General features: G+C 33.0%; 2 protein-coding genes and 2 pseudogenes across 5 annotated transcripts; all 4 read left to right on the plus strand.

Annotated features, from left to right (window-relative positions):
* The first annotated feature begins 1,338 nt into the window (after nucleotides 1-1,338).
* On the plus strand, nucleotides 1,339-5,724 carry LOC18594258 (uncharacterized). Its single transcript, XM_007021764.3, has 6 exons — nucleotides 1,339-1,601; nucleotides 2,290-2,628; nucleotides 3,186-3,331; nucleotides 3,639-3,915; nucleotides 4,064-4,336; nucleotides 4,838-5,724. The coding sequence occupies exons 2-6, from the start codon at nucleotides 2,320-2,322 to the stop codon at nucleotides 5,318-5,320; spliced, it is 1,488 nt and encodes a 495-aa protein (XP_007021826.3). The 5' UTR covers nucleotides 1,339-1,601; nucleotides 2,290-2,319; the 3' UTR covers nucleotides 5,321-5,724.
* Nucleotides 5,725-6,799: 1,075 nt separating this feature from the next.
* On the plus strand, nucleotides 6,800-9,638 carry LOC18594259 (DUF1262 family protein (DUF1262)). Of its 4 annotated transcripts, XR_016027608.1 has the most exons (4): nucleotides 6,800-7,257; nucleotides 7,828-8,700; nucleotides 8,787-8,894; nucleotides 9,183-9,638. XR_016027608.1 is itself a non-coding variant. In XM_018124017.2 (3 exons), exons 1-2 carry the CDS (start codon nucleotides 6,938-6,940, stop codon nucleotides 8,684-8,686), a joined length of 1,179 nt encoding a protein of 392 aa, XP_017979506.2. In that variant the 5' UTR covers nucleotides 6,800-6,937; the 3' UTR covers nucleotides 8,687-8,700; nucleotides 8,787-9,638. The 4 variants fall into 4 exon arrangements, 2 of the variants coding, with proteins under 2 accessions (XP_017979506.2, XP_007021827.3); XR_016027607.1 differs by having other exon boundaries at nucleotides 7,828-8,894; XM_018124017.2 differs by having other exon boundaries at nucleotides 8,787-9,638.
* Nucleotides 9,639-10,178: 540 nt separating this feature from the next.
* Nucleotides 10,179-11,487, plus strand: LOC18594262 (cytosolic sulfotransferase 12 pseudogene; annotated as a pseudogene).
* A 2,276-nt stretch (nucleotides 11,488-13,763) lies between these two features.
* On the plus strand, nucleotides 13,764-14,725 carry LOC18594263 (cytosolic sulfotransferase 5 pseudogene; annotated as a pseudogene).
* Nucleotides 14,726-18,939: the final 4,214 nt, after the last annotated feature.

Consider the following 18,939-nt stretch of genomic DNA (forward strand, 5'->3'; position numbering starts at 1 on the left):
TAATATATTGCAATTAATTTATGTCAATTGTAGAGTTTTAGACTCAATTAAAAAAATTTAAGATATTTTATAATTGAATTTGGATAATAAAATTACAATTTGTCCTGAGATCAAGTGGAGTTTCAATTATGGGTAAGCAGCTGATGGGATTTTAGATCAAAAGAATCAAAATTTTATCATTTTTGTCTTTTACAAAATTTATAAATTCATTTCACTTACATAATTATGTCTTTTCACATAAACTATTAAAATAACATGTAAGAGTTTTATATATTTTATATATAAGATAAAATATTAATTAAAATTTTTGATCGATTCAACTTAAAAATTTTAAAATCAAGAATTGACTAAATAAACTAATTAAATCAAATGCTTTTGACCAATAGATTTAGTGGACTAATCAAACTGAAACGTTTTAGTCAAATTGCATTCAGTTCAATCAGGTCATTGATCCAATCTAATTTTGCTCACTTTTAGTTTCAATAGTGACTTAAAATACCCGTTACCCAAACTTAATTACAAATAATGATTTTTAATATTAAATTTTACTTATATTTTTTTATAAATTTCTTATAATTAATATAATACTTGTTAAAAATTTTTTAATTATTTTAAATATGATTTTAAATTTTTATTTATTATTTATGAATTAATTTTAATTTATTTGTTTAATTTTTATTATAATATACATAAAAATTCAATTAAATTTAGTTCAATTATATATTTAATGGGATATTTAATGAGCAGTGTCAAAGATATTGGAATAAAAATTCAAATAGTAAAATCAAATATTTATAAAATATAAATATCATATTAAATAATATAATTTGAGTTAAAATATCTAAAAATAGGAATACTCTACTAGAAAGCCTGTCTTATCTTGTAAAAAGTAATAATTATGAAAACAAATCTTAATTTATTAGTATTATGAACTACATTATGTTATGTGCAGATTAAGTCCAATAGATCAATAAATAAATATAAAAAATGTAATATAATTTGAACTCTTAAATAAAATTAAATTAAAATTATGATTCAAGAGTTGTTAGCCTATAAATAGCTCTCTCACTTTATTTTGTAAATACATACTTAAATAAGATCTTCTGTAAATACACACTTAAATAAGATTTTCTTACTTATTTTAAATATTTTTTTAAATATTTTTTATATTTTTTTTACAGTTGTTTTTTCAAAATTTATTTCATAACAATTTAAACTTTTTTATTTTTTTTAGAAATATTATTTGAAGTTTGGAGAGATTTTTGAGATAGGAAAAACAGAAAACCTTAAACCACGTGAACGTACGGAAGAGCTAGCCTACACGTAATATCTGCTTTCTTTTCTGCCACCTTCAAAAGAAAATACGAGATTCTCTCAGAAATAATTTAAAAAAAAAAGAAAAAGAAAAAAGAACCCATCTTTTTGCATAGAATTCTGGTCCTCCATTACCCTTTCAGTGATGAATAGAACAAAGCAAAATTAGCTTTAAGCGATTCCTTTCGAGATAAACCCGTATCTCCTTTCCTGTTCTTCTTCTTCTAATCATTTTTTTCAGCTCAAGAAAGGTCCCGCTAATCACCACTGAAGTTTATTTTACTCAGGTAATAATAAATTCTCTATCTTTTTATTTTTCTGCTTATTGGGTTTTGTTTTAATTCACTTTTTAATGGGTGGTTGTTGTTGTTTTTTGTATGTCTTCTTAGCTTTGTTCTGAAATTTACTTGACCTTGGCTTATAACAGGAGGGATGCCCATTTTGTATTTTGGCTTCAATTTTGTGAATTCACTGTCTATATGTCACTATTCAAGCAAAATCTATGCCAGTTTTTACCTTTCAAGATAGGGAATTAAATTTTAATGCTTATGTGCAGTAGACTACAATTTGAGTTCAAAATGTTTGCTTGGATTTTTATTAAGTAGATTGAAATGCCACACTTTTCAATTTCTATTTTTTTTTCTAACTGAAATTTATGCCACAATGTTAGATAACTTCAAAAACAATTCTTTGTTTGGAATCACTTTGATAATTTCTAACTGAAATCCAAGATAATTTCTAACTTCAAAAACAATGACAAACTGATATCACTTTGATCAAGCCAGTTACTTTATATTTGTCAGGTGTTTGGTATGCATAAAATAACAATTCTTTTAGATTCTCTTGAAGCTTTGGAGCATCTTTCCTTCCTGTAGGAACAGGCTGCTTTGCTGAATTTAAACTCCTTGACTCACCATACTGAAGTAGGCTATTTATCAAGTTCTTTTTTGTTCATTTCCCACTGCCTGTAAACAGAATAAGGCATAAAGGTAGACATACAGAAGTATGGGCAGTCCCCAGCAGCCGAAGAAAAGAGTGGCATTTGTGCTGATTGACGGATTGGGCGATGTGTCAATACCAAGGTTTGGGTATAAGACTCCTCTGCAGGCAGCCAATATTCCAAACATGGATGCCATAGCATCAGCTGGAGTTAATGGCCTCATGGACCCAGTGGAAGTAGGTTTGGGTTGTGGGAGTGACACGGCTCACCTTTCTCTTTTGGGATATGACCCAAGAGTATATTACCGAGGACGTGGTGCATTTGAGTCCATGGGTGCTGGGTTGGCAATGTCACCTGGAGATATTGCATTCAAGGTGTGTAACCTGTTTTGGCTCTACTTTTTCTTTTTCCCTTTGTTTCTTACCCGCACTTCTTGGCATATTATTTGCTCATACTATTTCTGTATTCAACCATTATTAAGTATATCTCATGTTGGTAAATAACTTGATACTATCCAAAATACTGATTATTGAATTATGGTTCAAGAATTTAAACATACTTGCTTTAAGTTTAATGTGGATATCATTTTTTATATGAATGAAGAAACTTTGGTTAGGAGCTTTTGTTTTATTTTCTGATTTAATATTAATAACTTTCGTTGCCTGAGATAATTCTATACAATTTTTAACTTGCAAACTTTACATCTTCTTTCATCTCCATTGCCCCTTAGAACTATTAAACTGAGTCCCTTTCTCCTTTCCACATATGATTTTCTAACTTAATCACTTACATGAAAGGGATGATTTTCTTAAAGATTTTCCTTATTCTTTGTTGCCAACCGGTTAATATGTTATAGTTCTATATATCTTCTTCAGAACACCTTGATGGTACTTTTTATACATGATTACCCATTACAATTATCTGTCTCCAGTCAAATTTTGCAACCTTGGATGAGAAAACTGGCATAGTTACGAGTAGGAGAGCTGACAGGCATTTTGAAGAAGAGGGACCTATCCTTTGTGCTGCCCTGGATAGAATGAAGCTCCCATCTTTTCCTGAGTACGAAGTAAGAGTCAGGTACAGATGTTTTTTAATTGCTGTAATTGTCAGTTAACGTAGTCATATTCCTGCAGATGGTTCTGCAGGAAATAGCATACCTGAGCTTACTTAACAGTGTTTTTAATTTTATATGGCCATTTTGGTTTTTGACTTTCCTTTGATTGCAATTTTGAACCTTGAAAATGTCATAGAAGAAATTTTTATACTGGTTAGGCTAGATGGTTACAAGAAAGGTTTGATTTCTCTGTGAACTCTGTTAAGGATTGAAGCTTTACGTTTCTGTTGTAAAAAATTTAATGCTAAGTCATTTACTCATCTCTTACAGGTATGCAACAGAACACCGATGTGGAGTTGTTGTTAAAGGACCAAGACTGAGCGGAAATATATCAGGAACTGACCCATTGAAGGACAACCACTTACTTCTGGAAGCCAAGGCTTTAGATGATACAGATGAAGCAAGACACACAGCTGCAGTTGTTAATGAGTTATCCAAGGAGATATCAAGGATTCTTGTTTCTCACCCTTTGAATGCAAAAAGGTTAGCAGAAGGGAAGAACATTGCTAACGTAGTCCTTTTGAGAGGCTGTGGTATTCGAATTGAGGTGTGTTGTCCTTAAATCTTGGAATGTGGAGGAAAACACTTACGCAGAAAAATTGTTTGCATTTTGCTAGTTGTTGTACTTCTTTCTTTCTATAATAAGATACCAATAAATGGCTCTATTGAAATATCTCTTCGATTATGCATTATAGGTTCCTCCATTTGAAAAGAAACATGGCTTGTGGCCTTGCATGGTGGCTCCCACCAAAATTATTGCTGGATTGGGCCTATCACTTCATATTGATATCCTAGAAGCTCCTGGCGCAACTGGGGACTATCGTACACTTCTGACTTCAAAAGCAACCGCCATAGCTAAGGCACTTTCTGCTCCTTTACAATCTTGCCCTAGTGTTTTTGTACCAGGGGAGGATGAGCACAAGCCTGGTAGATCATATGGCTATGATTTTGGGTTTCTCCACATTAAGGTGATAACCTTATGAATCAGTCTTTATTTTTTTGCCTTTATTAGTGATTCCCGTATTTAGCTGTCTCCTGGACCGTATACACTATTTTCTTCAATTTCCCTATTTTCTTTCCTTGAGTTTGCATCCTTTGAGGTTTGATCCCACTGTAATATACAATCTTGGTTGGGAGATACCTGGGATGATCTAAGTTAAACTTGGTCCTGATTTATTGTTCATGGAAGTGAGGACCTTTTCTGCAATGTTGCCTGGAAAAAAAAGAAAAAAGAAAAAACCTTCTCATTTCAAAGTGGCAGGGTATCTGGGTATGACAACTGATGAAAATCATTTGACTTTCTGAATATTTTATCATGAATACTGATTTATTTCTTTCCCTTTGTCTTTATATTTGGCTTATTTTATTGTTAACAAGGTCTGATGGTTATGGTGGTTCTGAAAACCTATGTACAAGGTTCTCCATGTCATTTAAGTAATGCAATTTCATTGATATTCCAAAAATTGCAGGCGATAGATGATGCAGGTCACGATAAGGCGAGTGTTTTCAAAGTAAAAGGATTGGAAGCTGTAGATCAAGCTATAGGACAGCTGGCTAAGCTCCTGTGGCAGGCAGAATCAACTGGGAATTTCCAGTATTTTGTTTGTGTCACTGGTGACCACTCTACACCTGTTGAATATGGAGACCACAGCTTTGAACCAGTTCCTTTTACAATGTGCCGGTTGAAAGATTATGTGGGTGCAATAGGTGGGGAGTCTATTGTTTTGGAGACTTCCCTTGATCCATTTCCTCTTCCAACTGTTAAGGCAGGTGAAGACCTAAATGAAGACATTGGTTTAGAAAAAGGGAGAAGATGCAAGCAAGTTCAAGGCTTTTGTGGTGATTCAGTTTTTGAGTTGAATGAGATTGCAGCAGCGAGGGGATGTCTTGGGCGGTTTCCAGGTGGACAGATGATGGAAATTATTAAAAGATTTCTCAAATTAAATGCGTAACTTTCATGGTCAGATGTTAGAGATCTTTCCTGGATAGCCTCTGAGTTTCTAAATAATGTGTTTCAGATCTGAAAAAGTAACCATGACAATATGCCCTCGAATCATCAACAAATTTCCATGCTTCTTCTGAGTTCTGATATCATGGAAATTGATATTTATACTTGCATCACCCTTTTCATAATCTGAGTCATGTGCTCGAGTGGAGGCTAACTCACCTGCTGCCAGTGCCAGTAAACGATAGTGATTGTCCTCTCTAGTAAACAAAATAAAGGATTGTATTTCAGGGTGTCAGCATTCAATTTATTGTTGCACATCACAGCTGAATCATGTGGATTATTGTTTCAGAGCCAATTGACTCTGTGAAAAGTAATAGAAAGCCCATGGCAAGAGCCATGTTAGTACAATATGTGGATGACATGTCAGCTGCTTGTTACACTTATAGGCCCTTCAACTGTCTCTGGTTGCTCTTTTGCCCCTTCTCTTTAATCTTTTCCTAAATAAGTCTACATCTTTTTCTCCTCTTAGGTTGTGTCGTCTCCCCTAGAGGAAAAAATTCACCAAGATTTTCCGAGGAAAAATGCTCTCGAAGTGGAACTTCTATTTTTCACACGGAGGAGCTTAAAGGATTCATCCAGGGGTGCCACTTACACCCACCAGCCTGAGGCTCGTGCCTGAAGTCAGTGCAAGACACTGGCTAAAGGAGGAAACCTGGTACGCAGATGGGCATGGAGACTGCTTTGTAATAAAACCATTCAACATTCTTACAGATAGCAGCTAGTCATGACTCATGAGACAATTTTCTTTGCCCTCACAACTAATTCTTATCCTATGCTGTACTGAGCAAAGCATGCTCCTATCTTTGTTACTGTCTATTGAAGCAGAGTGCTACTATCCACTGACCTGTCTATTAACTTAACAGTCTTGAACAAAATAATGAACTAGTTTGTTCTGATTTTGCATCATGGGTGAAATTTTTGGCTTCTCGTCGTTGCCTGATCCAAATATCCCACGACGTAAACATTGGCATCATCTAGTTCCAAAACTGTAAATCCTTTATAGTTTCCCGATTCTTCTCATGTCTCTTTTTTGTAGGTAAAGTTTGGAAGTAAACAAGCATGATAAAAGAAGACATAACAAAGCAAGCATTGCTTTTCCTTTTTTTTTGTGGGCATTTCTAGATAAAATGTGCTTTGGCATTGGCTATTCTTTTTTTAGGTCTGTATTTGTTTTCCAATCAGTAAGCTGCATATGCGTAATACATCAGCAAAAAGCAAGTGCAACACAAAAAAGAGTGGATAAGAAAGCAAGTTTAAAGCGTAAGTTGTTTTGCCTTCTCGTGGAACCCTCTAGTTTATCTATGCTTAATTATTTAAAGTTGGGGTCACCATTTGTCAACCTTTCTTGCTGCTTTTCATTTGCTTCCACTAAAAAAAAAAAAATCATGAAGATTAAGGCCCATGTGCTGAGTCCTTGTTTGTGTAGATCAATCAAATAATTCAGTTTTCTATTGCAAACCAACTTTTATAGCTTAATGTATAAGGAAACAATCATAAAAAAAGACCCCCTCAGGCCCTCAGGCCCCCTCAGAACTAGGGGGAGGCAGTGTTAAGTGTACCGATGTATGTAACAAGGCCTCTTTCTCTATACAGGAAGGCTTCTAGTGCTCTTGAAGCAGAGCCACCTGCAGAAGGTCCTTATTCAGGTTATCTGGTGATTACAGATGAAGAAGCACAAGAGCAAGACACCTTTTGTTTTGGGGCATGTAAGAGGAAGGGTGTTGAAAAGCTACCTTTTCCTCAAGACAAGATGTTGAATGTTGTTCATGCATCAGAGGTTGAAGAGACTATGGTCACTAGGGTCTGGTTTATTCCAGTTCTTGATCAGCCTCTATCTTCCAATCGATACTATGTTATTCGAGCCAGAGGCAGATACAAAGGGTATGCTCCCCTTTCTTATAGAGCTATACTAATCAACAATCCAAACCACATTTTTGAACTTTAAATTACAAGTAACCTTATAGATAAATTCTGGATCATTCAGGAAATGTGTACTTGAAGCTAGATTGCCTTAGTAGGGAATGCAATTTCTTTTTGAAATTTAATGATATATTGAAACCAGAGAGAAGTAAAAAGCCTCACCTCTGGAAGTAAAAAGAAAAATTCATGGCTATCACTCTCTGATCATGAGAATAACAACCCAGAATCTCCTTCAAAAGTTCACCTAAATAACTATACAAAAGGCCAGGGAAATAGATTGCCTTAGTAGGGAATGTAATTGAGGACATGAAATCTATGTTTTGTACTACTTAAAGAAAATTTCACCTAAACTTGGTATTCAGCTTGGAACAAAATGTGCAAGTTTTTATGTACCTTAACTTCAGTTTAAGTTCAAGTTTGAGCCACATAAATTTGCATTGATATGTTTGCTTGATTGCATGTATATAGTAAGTAGAAACCATATTTGGCTTCTAATTGATATATAGTTCTATTTATGTTGTAAATTTGCAGGCTAGCATGTTCAAGTTCAAGGGAGATAGACACCAAACTATGTTGCTTCTTCAGTGATGTTATAAGTGATGCAAAACCAAAACCTTTTGATCACAGAAATGTTTATCAACAGTTCAAAATCCATCGCCACCACAGGCATAGTTTTTTTGCTAAATCCACTGCTACTGATTCTATTCCTCCAAAATTTTTAAGAAAAAATGGGTGGGAACTTCGCATCTCGAGGTCATATAGATTGCAACTAAATGAGGCTCTAGGCCTTGATTCATCTCTCAGAACACGCCTTCCAAGTTTCAATTTCCCTATGTATAACAAGAAGTCACCTTCTGTTGTTGTTGGACAATGGTACTGTCCCTTTATATTTGTGAGGGAGGAGTGTAGACTAAGGCTACAAATGAAGAAATCATTGTTCTACAAGATGACACTTGAGCAATGGTGGCAACAGATTCATTCATGTGACAATGAGAACGACGAAGAAAATATTGTGAATATCAATAAACTTGTGAAAAGAGAATTTACTTCAGTCTATGGTATGCAAGCTGAGAAGGATAACAGAATTAGCCATGGAGGGGTTTGGTGGTTCAGAACTCTAACAAGAAACGATGCGGGAAGGGGCAGTGTTGGTTTGAGTTTGGCAATTATGGAGAAAATGAGATGGTTACAAGAGGAGGGAGGTTGGTTTAAAGGAGAAGAAAGTGAAGTGAGGGTTGAAAAACAAGAAGAAATTGGAAGTGAATGTGGGTGGAGGAGATTTGCCTGTTACATGTTGGTGGAGAGCTTTAATTTGAGAAGAATGGATGGAACTTTGGTGCTGAGGTGTGACTTTAGGCACACTAATAAGATTCAATCCAAATGGGAATGAAGTCTTATGATCATGTAAATATACTTCATATCTGATAAATGAAGGTGAAATGCACACTTTTATTTGTTTGATCTCTTCATATGTTTTTTTTTTTTGATAGGCAAGAATTTAGTTGCTGAAAGAGTCTCAAGGAGACCAGCTTACAAAGAGCAGAGCCTTTGGAGGCTTGCATGAAAACGAGGGAGCCATGTTACAGAGACAAAAAATGGTACTTTAGCAAAAACAAGTGGACAAATAACAAAAACACAACAGAGCCTTAAATCAAAAAACAAGTTGTCAAAAGACCTAGTAAGTCAAATGAATCAACGTGATGGGATGCTAAAAAGACCATTAGCAGAGGGCATTCTGGAGTTCAGTGAGGCTGTTCCCTGTTGTGAATTTCAAAATTTGCTTTGAAGTTTGAATTCCTAATTACTCCGGCCTTGGATAATCCGTCTGCTATTGTGTTTGCTTCCCTCTTGACATGGTTAAAGGAAATCCTTGTATATTTGTGCAGATAAACTTCGATGGCAGTAGACAGATTTTTCATTCTCCATGGCACTTTTTTGTGATCCTTGACCCAGCTGATACCATTAGAGGAGTCTCTTTCGATGACGAGATTGTGGGAACTGGCCCATGGGGAAGTAAGGAAGAATTTAAGTCCTTCATGGATGGCTTTGAATTCTGCAAGGTTGGAATCTTCAGTGCCTATATGGTTGGAGAAGGTACCCCTGATAAATCCAAGGTGGTCCCTAAGAAGTCCTCCGATGCCGGCAGGGCCTGGCTTCCCTTTTGGCAGTGATCTCTTCATATGTAACTAGTATGAATCTCTCTTATTCAAGTCTTTCTATCAATTCGGTTCTATGATTTTTTTTTTTATGCTCAGCCAAGTTGGATTTCATTGATTAAGATGTAAGATGTAGTATACATCAAGATTGGTCTATCAACCATCCATGATTACATGATTAAACTTGATGGTTGTTCAAAGGTACTAACATGATAACATCCTGCAAAATAACATGTGGCTGAAGCAATGAACATATAGAGCATCTTGTTACCACCAAACTGAGAACATAGATTCCATATCAATGCCATGTTTTGCTAATGCATCAGCGAATGAGTTCCCTTCACGCAAGGTATGGACTATGGATACATTGACAAGTCAATCTGGTTGAAAATGGCACATTTATCCCATGGTCTTTGATCAGCATTACAAACCCAAGAGATGGCAATCTTAGAATCAGAGTCCATAATGAGTTTAGCAGTAGCTGCCAAGGGTGATGCAATGAATAGGTGAAGAGCTTGTTTGATAGACACAATCTCTGCATTGTTGGTCCTGTCATAAAATTAAAATTAATCTTAGGATGGTTACCGTCTTGTCGTTTTCGAATGATGAAAACAATAATAGAATACATATGACCTAATCAAAGAGACATATCGGCGGCTACCCATATTTTTTTTGGTTCCCTTACTTTCACGATCACCGGTCACCATTAGTGCACAACACTATATTATTTCTTTAATAGCTAGCCACTCCTTTTTCCTCCATTACGTAGCATTTACCTCCCACCCTTTCTTCTCTTTATTGTCTGAGATCGGCCTATTTCTTCCCCGCAAGCAAAGTGCTGTCAAATACGGTATTTGGTGCACTGTTCCCATATCTAATCCATCATGGATTCTAGCTTTCCAAATATATCTTCTACTTTGCTCGGTGAACTCCCTAAAGAAACATGGTGGGGTTCTGATCTATACAACTGGGAAGGATTCTGGTTTGCAAGTTCTCGCCTTTCTCCTGTCATGGCTGCAAGATCAAACTTCCAAGCAAGCGACGATGATGTGTTTCTGACTTCTTCCACGAAGACAGGCACCACAGGGCTCAAGGCCATCATCCCAACCATCATGAACCCCAAGGGTCGTACGGATGATGATATTGATGATCCTTTGCTCAAACATCATCCCAATGATCTCATGCCATCTCTGGAAATGCAGCTTTTCAAGGAAAATCCCAACCCTGACTTCACATCTATGCCTTCTCCAAGGCTATTTTGAAGCCACGTCCCTTATCCTTTGTTACCAGGATCTGTTAAGAACTCTGCTTGCAAGATTGTGTATATTACTAGAGACCCAAAGGACAGGTTTGTTTCATTGTGGCACTTTAAGAACTGCTGGGCTAATGCTATGGGAAAAGGTCCGTGGACAATGAATGAAGCTTTTGAGAGCTTTTGTAGAGGGGTTCATGCATTTGGGCCATTCCATGATCATGTATTGAGTTATTGGAAATAGAGTTTAAGGAGGCCTGTGAAGATACTTGTCTTGAGATTTGAAGACCTGAAGAAGGATCCAAAGGTGCTAGTGAAGAAGCTGGCTTCTTTCCTTGGAAGGCCTTTTGCCAATGAGGAAGAGGTAGACAAGGTCTTGTGGAGATGCAGCCTGGAAAGGCTTAAAAACCTGGAGGTGAACCAAAATGGAGTTGACCCTTGGCTAGGCATTAACTATAAGTTTCATTTCAGGCGTGGCATTGTTGGGGATTGGGAAAACAATATCACTGAAGAGATGAAAGAAAAATTAGACCAAGTCACACGCATGAAGTTTGAGGGTTCTGGTCTGGATTTTGCACATTGAGATTATGGTTGAACCTATCTATTCTATTTTAGTTTCTCAAACTGTAGGATGTCATTTTCTATATGTACTTGTCCAAAGAATGTAGTGGCATCAATGAGCATAAGATGTTCTGGAAGTTTACCTGCAGTAAACTACCCAAGGTTACTCGTCTTGTGAAAGAGCTAATTTTCCCCTTGAATAAGCATTTATCTTCTCAATAATCCTTGGTCGAGCTATTTAAGTTTTTCATGATCAAATTCTATCTACTCCCTGAAGGGGGAAAACAGAACATTATTATATATAACTATAGGAGTAACTGTAATTTCTCAGTTGTTGTAATTTGTAATTCAATGAACTTTCTATAATTTGAGGAGGGAAATTCAGCATTATAATCTACTTCTAGACACATACTTTGATAACAATTGTAATAATTGAATTCAAATTTCATTGATCTCATAACTTTACGGATCTAAATCACTTCACTCTCAAAAACTTAAGCTCTTGTTACTATAAATGATTGATTTGAACTTGTAAAGTTCATAAGTTATCTTCATAACTAATTTGAGATGAAATATCAAGACAAAATTGTTTTGGTTTTCTTGTTGATATTCTTCTGTTGTTGGAATGCAGGATATTTTAGAATGATGAACAAAATATTGTGAATGTTAGTAAAATTGTGCAGACAGTATTTAATTCAGTCTACGATGTGCAAGCTTGAGAAGGATAACAGAATTGGGCATGGAGGGTTTTGGTGGTTCAGAACCTCTTAACAAGATACGATGGGAGAGGGGGCAGTGCCGGCTTGAGTCCAGCAATTAAGGAGAAAGAAAGGCAAGCCCAAAGTGTAAAAGGCTTGTTTGGTGAGAACAAAAAAATGAAAGGATAAGAAAAAGAAGTGTGCAGATTCAACCCGACCCAAATCAAATTGGCTAGACAAAGCCTAGACCATTTTGGACACATATCGGCTAAACCCATTGGAGGCACATTCTCTTACCCAAGTTTTATGGCTTATTTAAGTTTTTTCATTATTTTATTTTATATGTAAATTTAATTTAGAAAATTTTTAAATATATATATATATATATAGAAATTAAAAAAATATACACATGATAATTAAATTTATAAGTAATCAAAGTTTCATATTTAAAATAGTAATTATTTAGAAAAAGAAATAAATTTTGGGAAAATTGCAAGTGGCAATTTTTCTAAATTTTGATAAGTGAAAATAAAGTTGACACCTCACCAAAAATGTTGGAAGGAATCCAAAAAATTATTTTTACAAAGAATATTATTTTTATATAATTATACAAAAAATGTACAAACAAAATAAATATATAATAAATAAAATTATGAAAAATTGTCAATTGCGTATCTAATGATAATTGTTTGCATTATATATCTTTCATTTAAATTATGCACGCAAGTGAAGATCTAGCCAATGGTGCAATTTCAAGAAAATTGTCAATTCTTAGATGAGAAAATTTTTAAAAATCTACTACAAGTGTTAGAGAATTCCAAAAATTTTTCACTATCAAAGACTTTCATTTACTTTCTTTTAAAAACAAATATAGCAAATTTTGGATTAAAAAGAAAAAATATATATAGGATAAAAATAATGTGAAATTTTTTAGAAAAAATAGAAATAAGAAGAAGAATAAAAAATTTAATTGGTATGAAATTACACAAAATAAAAAAGTATAAAAAATGAAAGACACAAAAAAAATGCAAATAGGTGAAAATCTCTGGAGGATGGAATTTCAAGAAAATTATAAGTGACAATTTTCTTGAAAGTAACTGAGAAAAATCTACTAATTTTACCAGACATTTTGAAAAAGTGAAGAAAATTTCAAATATCAAAGGTTTTCATTCATTTGATAATAAAAAGAAATATGAGAGAGAGAATTAAAATGTTAAGACAAAGACAATTCGTTAAGATAAAAATGGGTATCACATTATTAATTAGTTTTTTTTAATAGGAGTAGAAATTATAATTATAATTTTTTTGAAAGGTAAAATTATAATTTTAATTAAGTAGTCAATCACATTTAAGAAAAAAAGATTGATAGTGTTCCTCAATTACGTCAAGTGATTGGGTTCCTAACCGATCATCTTTCAAGAACTATGTTAATCTTCTATCAAATGAGCAAAAATGGATGTAGAGTTGGGGTTAATGGAAGCACATAGCTTTTCATTAAAAATGTTTATTAAATTTTATATTATACAAAAAATGTTAGTAATATAATAAACTTTTTGTTGGTATATTATATATGCTTAATTATTCATTAAATGTTGAGCCTATATATTGTCAACATACCGAATATTTTGAGAGATAAGGAAGGAAACAACTTGAGAGCTACGGAATGTTTTGCTCTATTACTCTCATGCTTACCAGTCCCTTTCTTCTCTTTATATTGCTTGAGATCGGCTTCTTTCTTTGAAGCAAGCAAAGTGCTGTTAAATACCGTATTTTATGTAGTGTTCTCATATCTAATCCATCATGGAGTCTAGCTTTCCAAATGCATCTCCTACTTTGCTCGGTGAACTCCCTAAAGAAACATGGTGGGGTTTGATCTTTACAACTGGGAAGGATTCTGGTTTGGAAGTTCTTTCCTTTCTCCTGTCATGGCTGCAAGATCAAACTTCCAAGCAAGCGACGATGATGTGTTTCTGACTTCTTCCATGAAGACAGGCACCACATGGCTCAAGGCTATCATCCCAACCATCATGAACCCCAAAGGTCGTACGAATGATGATATTGACTATCCTTTGCTCAAACATCATCCTAATGATCTCATGCCATCTCTGGAATTGCAGCGTTTCATGGCAAATCCCAACCCTGATCCCACGTCTATGCCTTCTCCTAGACTATTTCGAAGCCATGTCCCTTATCCTTTGTAACCAGAATCTGTTAAGAACTCTGCTTGCAAGATTGTGTATATTACTCGAGACCCAAAGGACACGGTTGTTTCATTGTGGCACTTTACGAACTCTTGGGCTACTGCTATGGGAAAAGGTCCATGGAAAATGAATGAAGCTTTTGAGAGCTTTTGTAGAGGTGTTCATGCCTCTGGGCCATTCCATGATCATGTATTGAGTTATTGGAAAGAGAGTTTAAGGAGGCCTGAGAAGGTACTTTTCTTGAGATATGAAGACCTGAAGAAGGATCCAATGGGGCAAGTGAAGAAGCTGGCTTCTTTCCTTGGAAGGCCTTTTGCCAAGGAGGAAGAGGTCGACAAGGTCTTGTGGAGATGCAGCCTGGAAAGGCTTAAAAACCTGGAGGTGAACCAAAATGGAGTTGACCCTTGGCTAGGCATGCCCTATAAGTTTTATTTCAGGCATGGCATTGTTGGGGATTGGGAAAACAGCATCACTGAAGAGATGAAGGAAAGATTAGACCAAGTCACACGCATGAAGTTTGAGGGTTCTGTTCTGGATTTTGAACATGGAGATTATGATTGAACCTATTGAGTAAATTTGGAGTTCTGTTTTAGTTTCTCAAAATCTAAGATGCCAATTTCTATATGCATTTGTCCAAATAATGTGGTGGCCTCATGTATAAGATGTTCTGGAAGTTTATCTGCAGGTAGTTAAACTTCCCAAGGTTACAAGCCTTGTTTGAGAGCTAATTTTCCCTTGAATAAGCATTTCTCTTCTCAATGACCTTGGTCGAGGGGAAAATAAAACTTGATATACTGTAATAACTACGGGGAATAATTGTAATTTATTATTTGTTGCAACTATTATTCAATAATTTTATATAATCTAAAAGTAAGAAATTCAATCATCCTAATTCACTTCCGAATACATATATACTTTATTCAAATTGTTTAATTCAGATTCAAGTATCATGATCTCACTTTTCGAATGTAAATCGTTTTATTCTTAAAATTTTAAACTCTTATTATTATGAATAATAATATTATTATTTTAAATAATTGACTACATACTCTTTCAAATAAATTAAGACTAAATTGCCACCAAGGTACATGTTGGTGTGGAGGACTTTACTTTGGGGAGATTGGATTGCTGCTGGTATGTGATTTTAGGTAGACAAATTATAACATTTTCAATCCAAAAGAGAATAAAGTCTCAAGATCTGTAAAATGTTGTCCATACTTAAAAATATAAAAAGTATGCCTAATTCAATCAAATGGGTTATAAGAAGGATTTAGAGGAGGGCAGTGGAAGCTATTAGACTTTAGTACCATCACTTTGAGAGATAAAAAAGTATGCCTAGAGATGGATTTATATTAAGGGCAATGGAAGAAATAGTAATTTATACTATTATTAAAATCAATTGTTGAGTTTGATATTGTGAGTCAAGTGATATCAATTTAGATGATCAAATTTAATTAAATTACATAAAAATTTCATAAAATAATTAAACAACATATAAAATTAGGGTTATATTTTTCATTTCATTTTTTAATTTTTTGAAATTGTTTTTTTATTAATTGCACTTTTTCTTTTATTTCACATACACATAAAAAAAAAAAATCTACCTTTGTTTTCTACATAAAAACTGTTCTTTCATCTTCTTTTCTCTTATTCACACATACTGGATGTGCACAAATTCTAGTAATCATTTAAAAAAATGTTATAAAATTTTAATTCTAAAAAAATGTTATTATAAAATTGTTGCTAGTACGACATGCTAATTTTTATTAGATTTAATATATATATATGTGTGTGTGTGTGTGTGTGAGAGAGTGACTTTTAATTTTGAGAGAAGTTTCCAAGCAAAGATCGACTGATAGTAGGTAGTTAAACAGAAAATATAACTCTTTTTAAAATTTTTGAAATTGGATTTTAATATATATATATATACAAGAGCGACTTATAATTTCAAAATGAGTTGCATAACTTATCATTAATTAATAAAAAAATTAAATTAAAAATCAAAATTACTGATATTGCTATGGTGCCCTTGTAAAGTTTATGACTATAAATTTTAATATTTAATTTATTACATAATTTGTCAAATTGTTAAATATAAAACTGTCATTGCCATGGGCTATTCCAGGCAAGACCAAAATCATGTCGGGCCTTACAGTGCCTTTCTGGCCCACAGCTTTTCTGGGCTTATGGGCTTGGCTATCTCTTTCACCACCTTCACTTTCCCTTTTAAGAAAATTCAAAAGAACTTTCTTTCCCGGCAAACACCATTACCTTGGAAAACGAAAATGAGAAATTCATCTAAAGAGTAGTCTTCCTTTCTTGTTCTCTTTAATTCCTTTTGAAATTTTAAGTAAGTTTCCAATATTATGAAGCTAAAATGTCGAGATAAAAATTTTAATAATTAATTTAAGATAGCTAAAAGTTTATAACATTTAAACAATCATAAAGTAATCCAAATCCATGTACTAGCTTGTGAAATGTTACTTCTTGATATTTCCTACGTGTTAGATCAATTCACAACTTGTAAAAAAAATGTGAATGAAGAAGTGAGTATAATCACTCAGCAAAGAGCTGACATCCTCTCAGTTGAATTGAGCATACTTCAAAACATTTAGGCCAAAATATCATAAATTATATAAATATCAAAATAAAGTTTAGGTAATCTCATTCAAAATTATATTATTTCAAAGTTTCATTTTTAGATAATAGAACATAATTCCACAATATTTCAGATTTTAGAGCTCTTTTATAACATGTTATAACTACACTTAACCTTTGTGGCATAAGTCATAATTATAACAAAAAATCACAATTAACCCTAGTGACTTGTGTCATAAGTATATCAGAAACAACCATTAGTTGTACTAAATATGTATTACAAAAACTACTATTTTATCACTGGAGGCACGATTTGAGACCGATTTTTATAATCACAAAGTACATGTCGACATAACCAACAATTAACCCCATTGGATGGATTATAACATAGACATAGTAGGAGATAAAACAAAACTTATTTTTTGGTTACCCAAATTCACAAAATAATAATATTTACTTTCACCAAAACATATATCGTATACATCCAATTTCTCATATTTGATTCAAATGAAATATTTAATGTTTGTATTCATAAAGATATTCATATATTCATACATTAGACAAAATTATATTCAAATTTCAAAATAAGAAATCACACTCAATAAAATTCACATTCTAACCAAATATTGGGAAATCATATTACATATATATATATATATATATATATATATATATATATATTTACATACTCAACTCAATTTTAACAAATCATAGGATAAAATATATTATACATAGTATACGAAATTCAAATTCACATTAAGGTTATTTTTTAAGGTAAAAACATCGGAGGGATATTAATCACTTACCTGGTTTGCCAAGTTCACTTTCAAGCAGCAAGTTAAAAAATTCTCTTAGTTGTCTAATATTTCAAAAAATTATACACAAAAATTAAAACTGAATTTACAAACAAATTCAACAAAACGACTTTCCATTGACCATCTTAAGCACTTAGGGTGTGTAGCAACCTCCATTACAATTGAGGATCATTTCAAATTAATAAAATAATTTTTTTAATCAAAGAGATAATAAAAATCAAGTAAAGTTGACAATTAAACTTAAATTATAAAATCAGTAACATTTTTAATTTTTGATAGAAATTTAATATTAATTTCATGTAAAAATCATATTCGTAAGTTTTTCCTTAATTTCGACATTTTTACAAAATCCACTAACATGAGAAATAAATTTATAAAATACATATATATATATATATATATATATATATATATGTATATACCTTTTGATCGAAAAGTATAGTAAAAATCACATATCCAAAATTTATAAAATTTTACAATAAAATTTATCAAACATTAATTAAATCAAAATTTGGAAAAATTCAAATAAAATTTTCAAATTTCTAAAATTTCTAGAATCTAGATGATGATTTACTCTACTTTAAATTTTTATAATTCTTAATTCAAATTGTTTTCAATGATAAACTTAAGACTAATCTGAAGTGTTTATGTCATCCTATAACATTAGAATTTGTTTTGATGGAAAAGATTACAAAATTCACAAGTTCCAAAAGTCAAACGTTTGAAAATTATCACAAACATATCTAGATTTTTGGGATTCAAGTATCAACAAATCAACTTTGACCTTTTGATTCTCTCAACACAAAAAGCTAATAGAGTTATTAGCTTCAAATTAAAGACCACATTTCATACTACAAAAACTCCTAATGAATGGTCTCAAAACGTTACAAGAATGTGGAGTTCCGATGACCAAAATTTGATTCGTCAAAGCTGTCAAAAATGAGTTTCCAACCAACTTTAAAAATTCATATCTCCTTGGTTTTACAAAAACCATTAGAAATATCTTTTCCAAGCCTTTCCATTAGTACTCATCATACTACCGAAACGTCATTGAAATAGTATTGATTTTGAACAAAAATTGAAGAAATACAAACTAAACTTAGAGTTTTTATTTCAAACTATGCAAAAATATAACTTTTCATAAGTTAAAGCCTAATCATACCTTGAACACTGCTTCCTTGAATAGATTTTCCCTTTTTTCCCTTCCTTCTTCTTCTCTAGGTTAGTTTCTCCCCTTTCTTTGTCTTTTTTTAAACTTCATGGTATAAAACTGACATTAACTTCTTCTGATTGATTTTTTTTTTTAACTTGATGATATAAAATTGACTTGAACTTCTTCTAATTGCTTTTCTTTTAAACTTC

The sequence above is a fragment of the Theobroma cacao genome, chromosome 7 (genome assembly GCF_053813885.1).
Source record: "Theobroma cacao isolate CCN51 chromosome 7, ASM5381388v1, whole genome shotgun sequence".
In the NCBI taxonomy this organism is placed as follows: domain Eukaryota; kingdom Viridiplantae; phylum Streptophyta; class Magnoliopsida; order Malvales; family Malvaceae; genus Theobroma; species Theobroma cacao.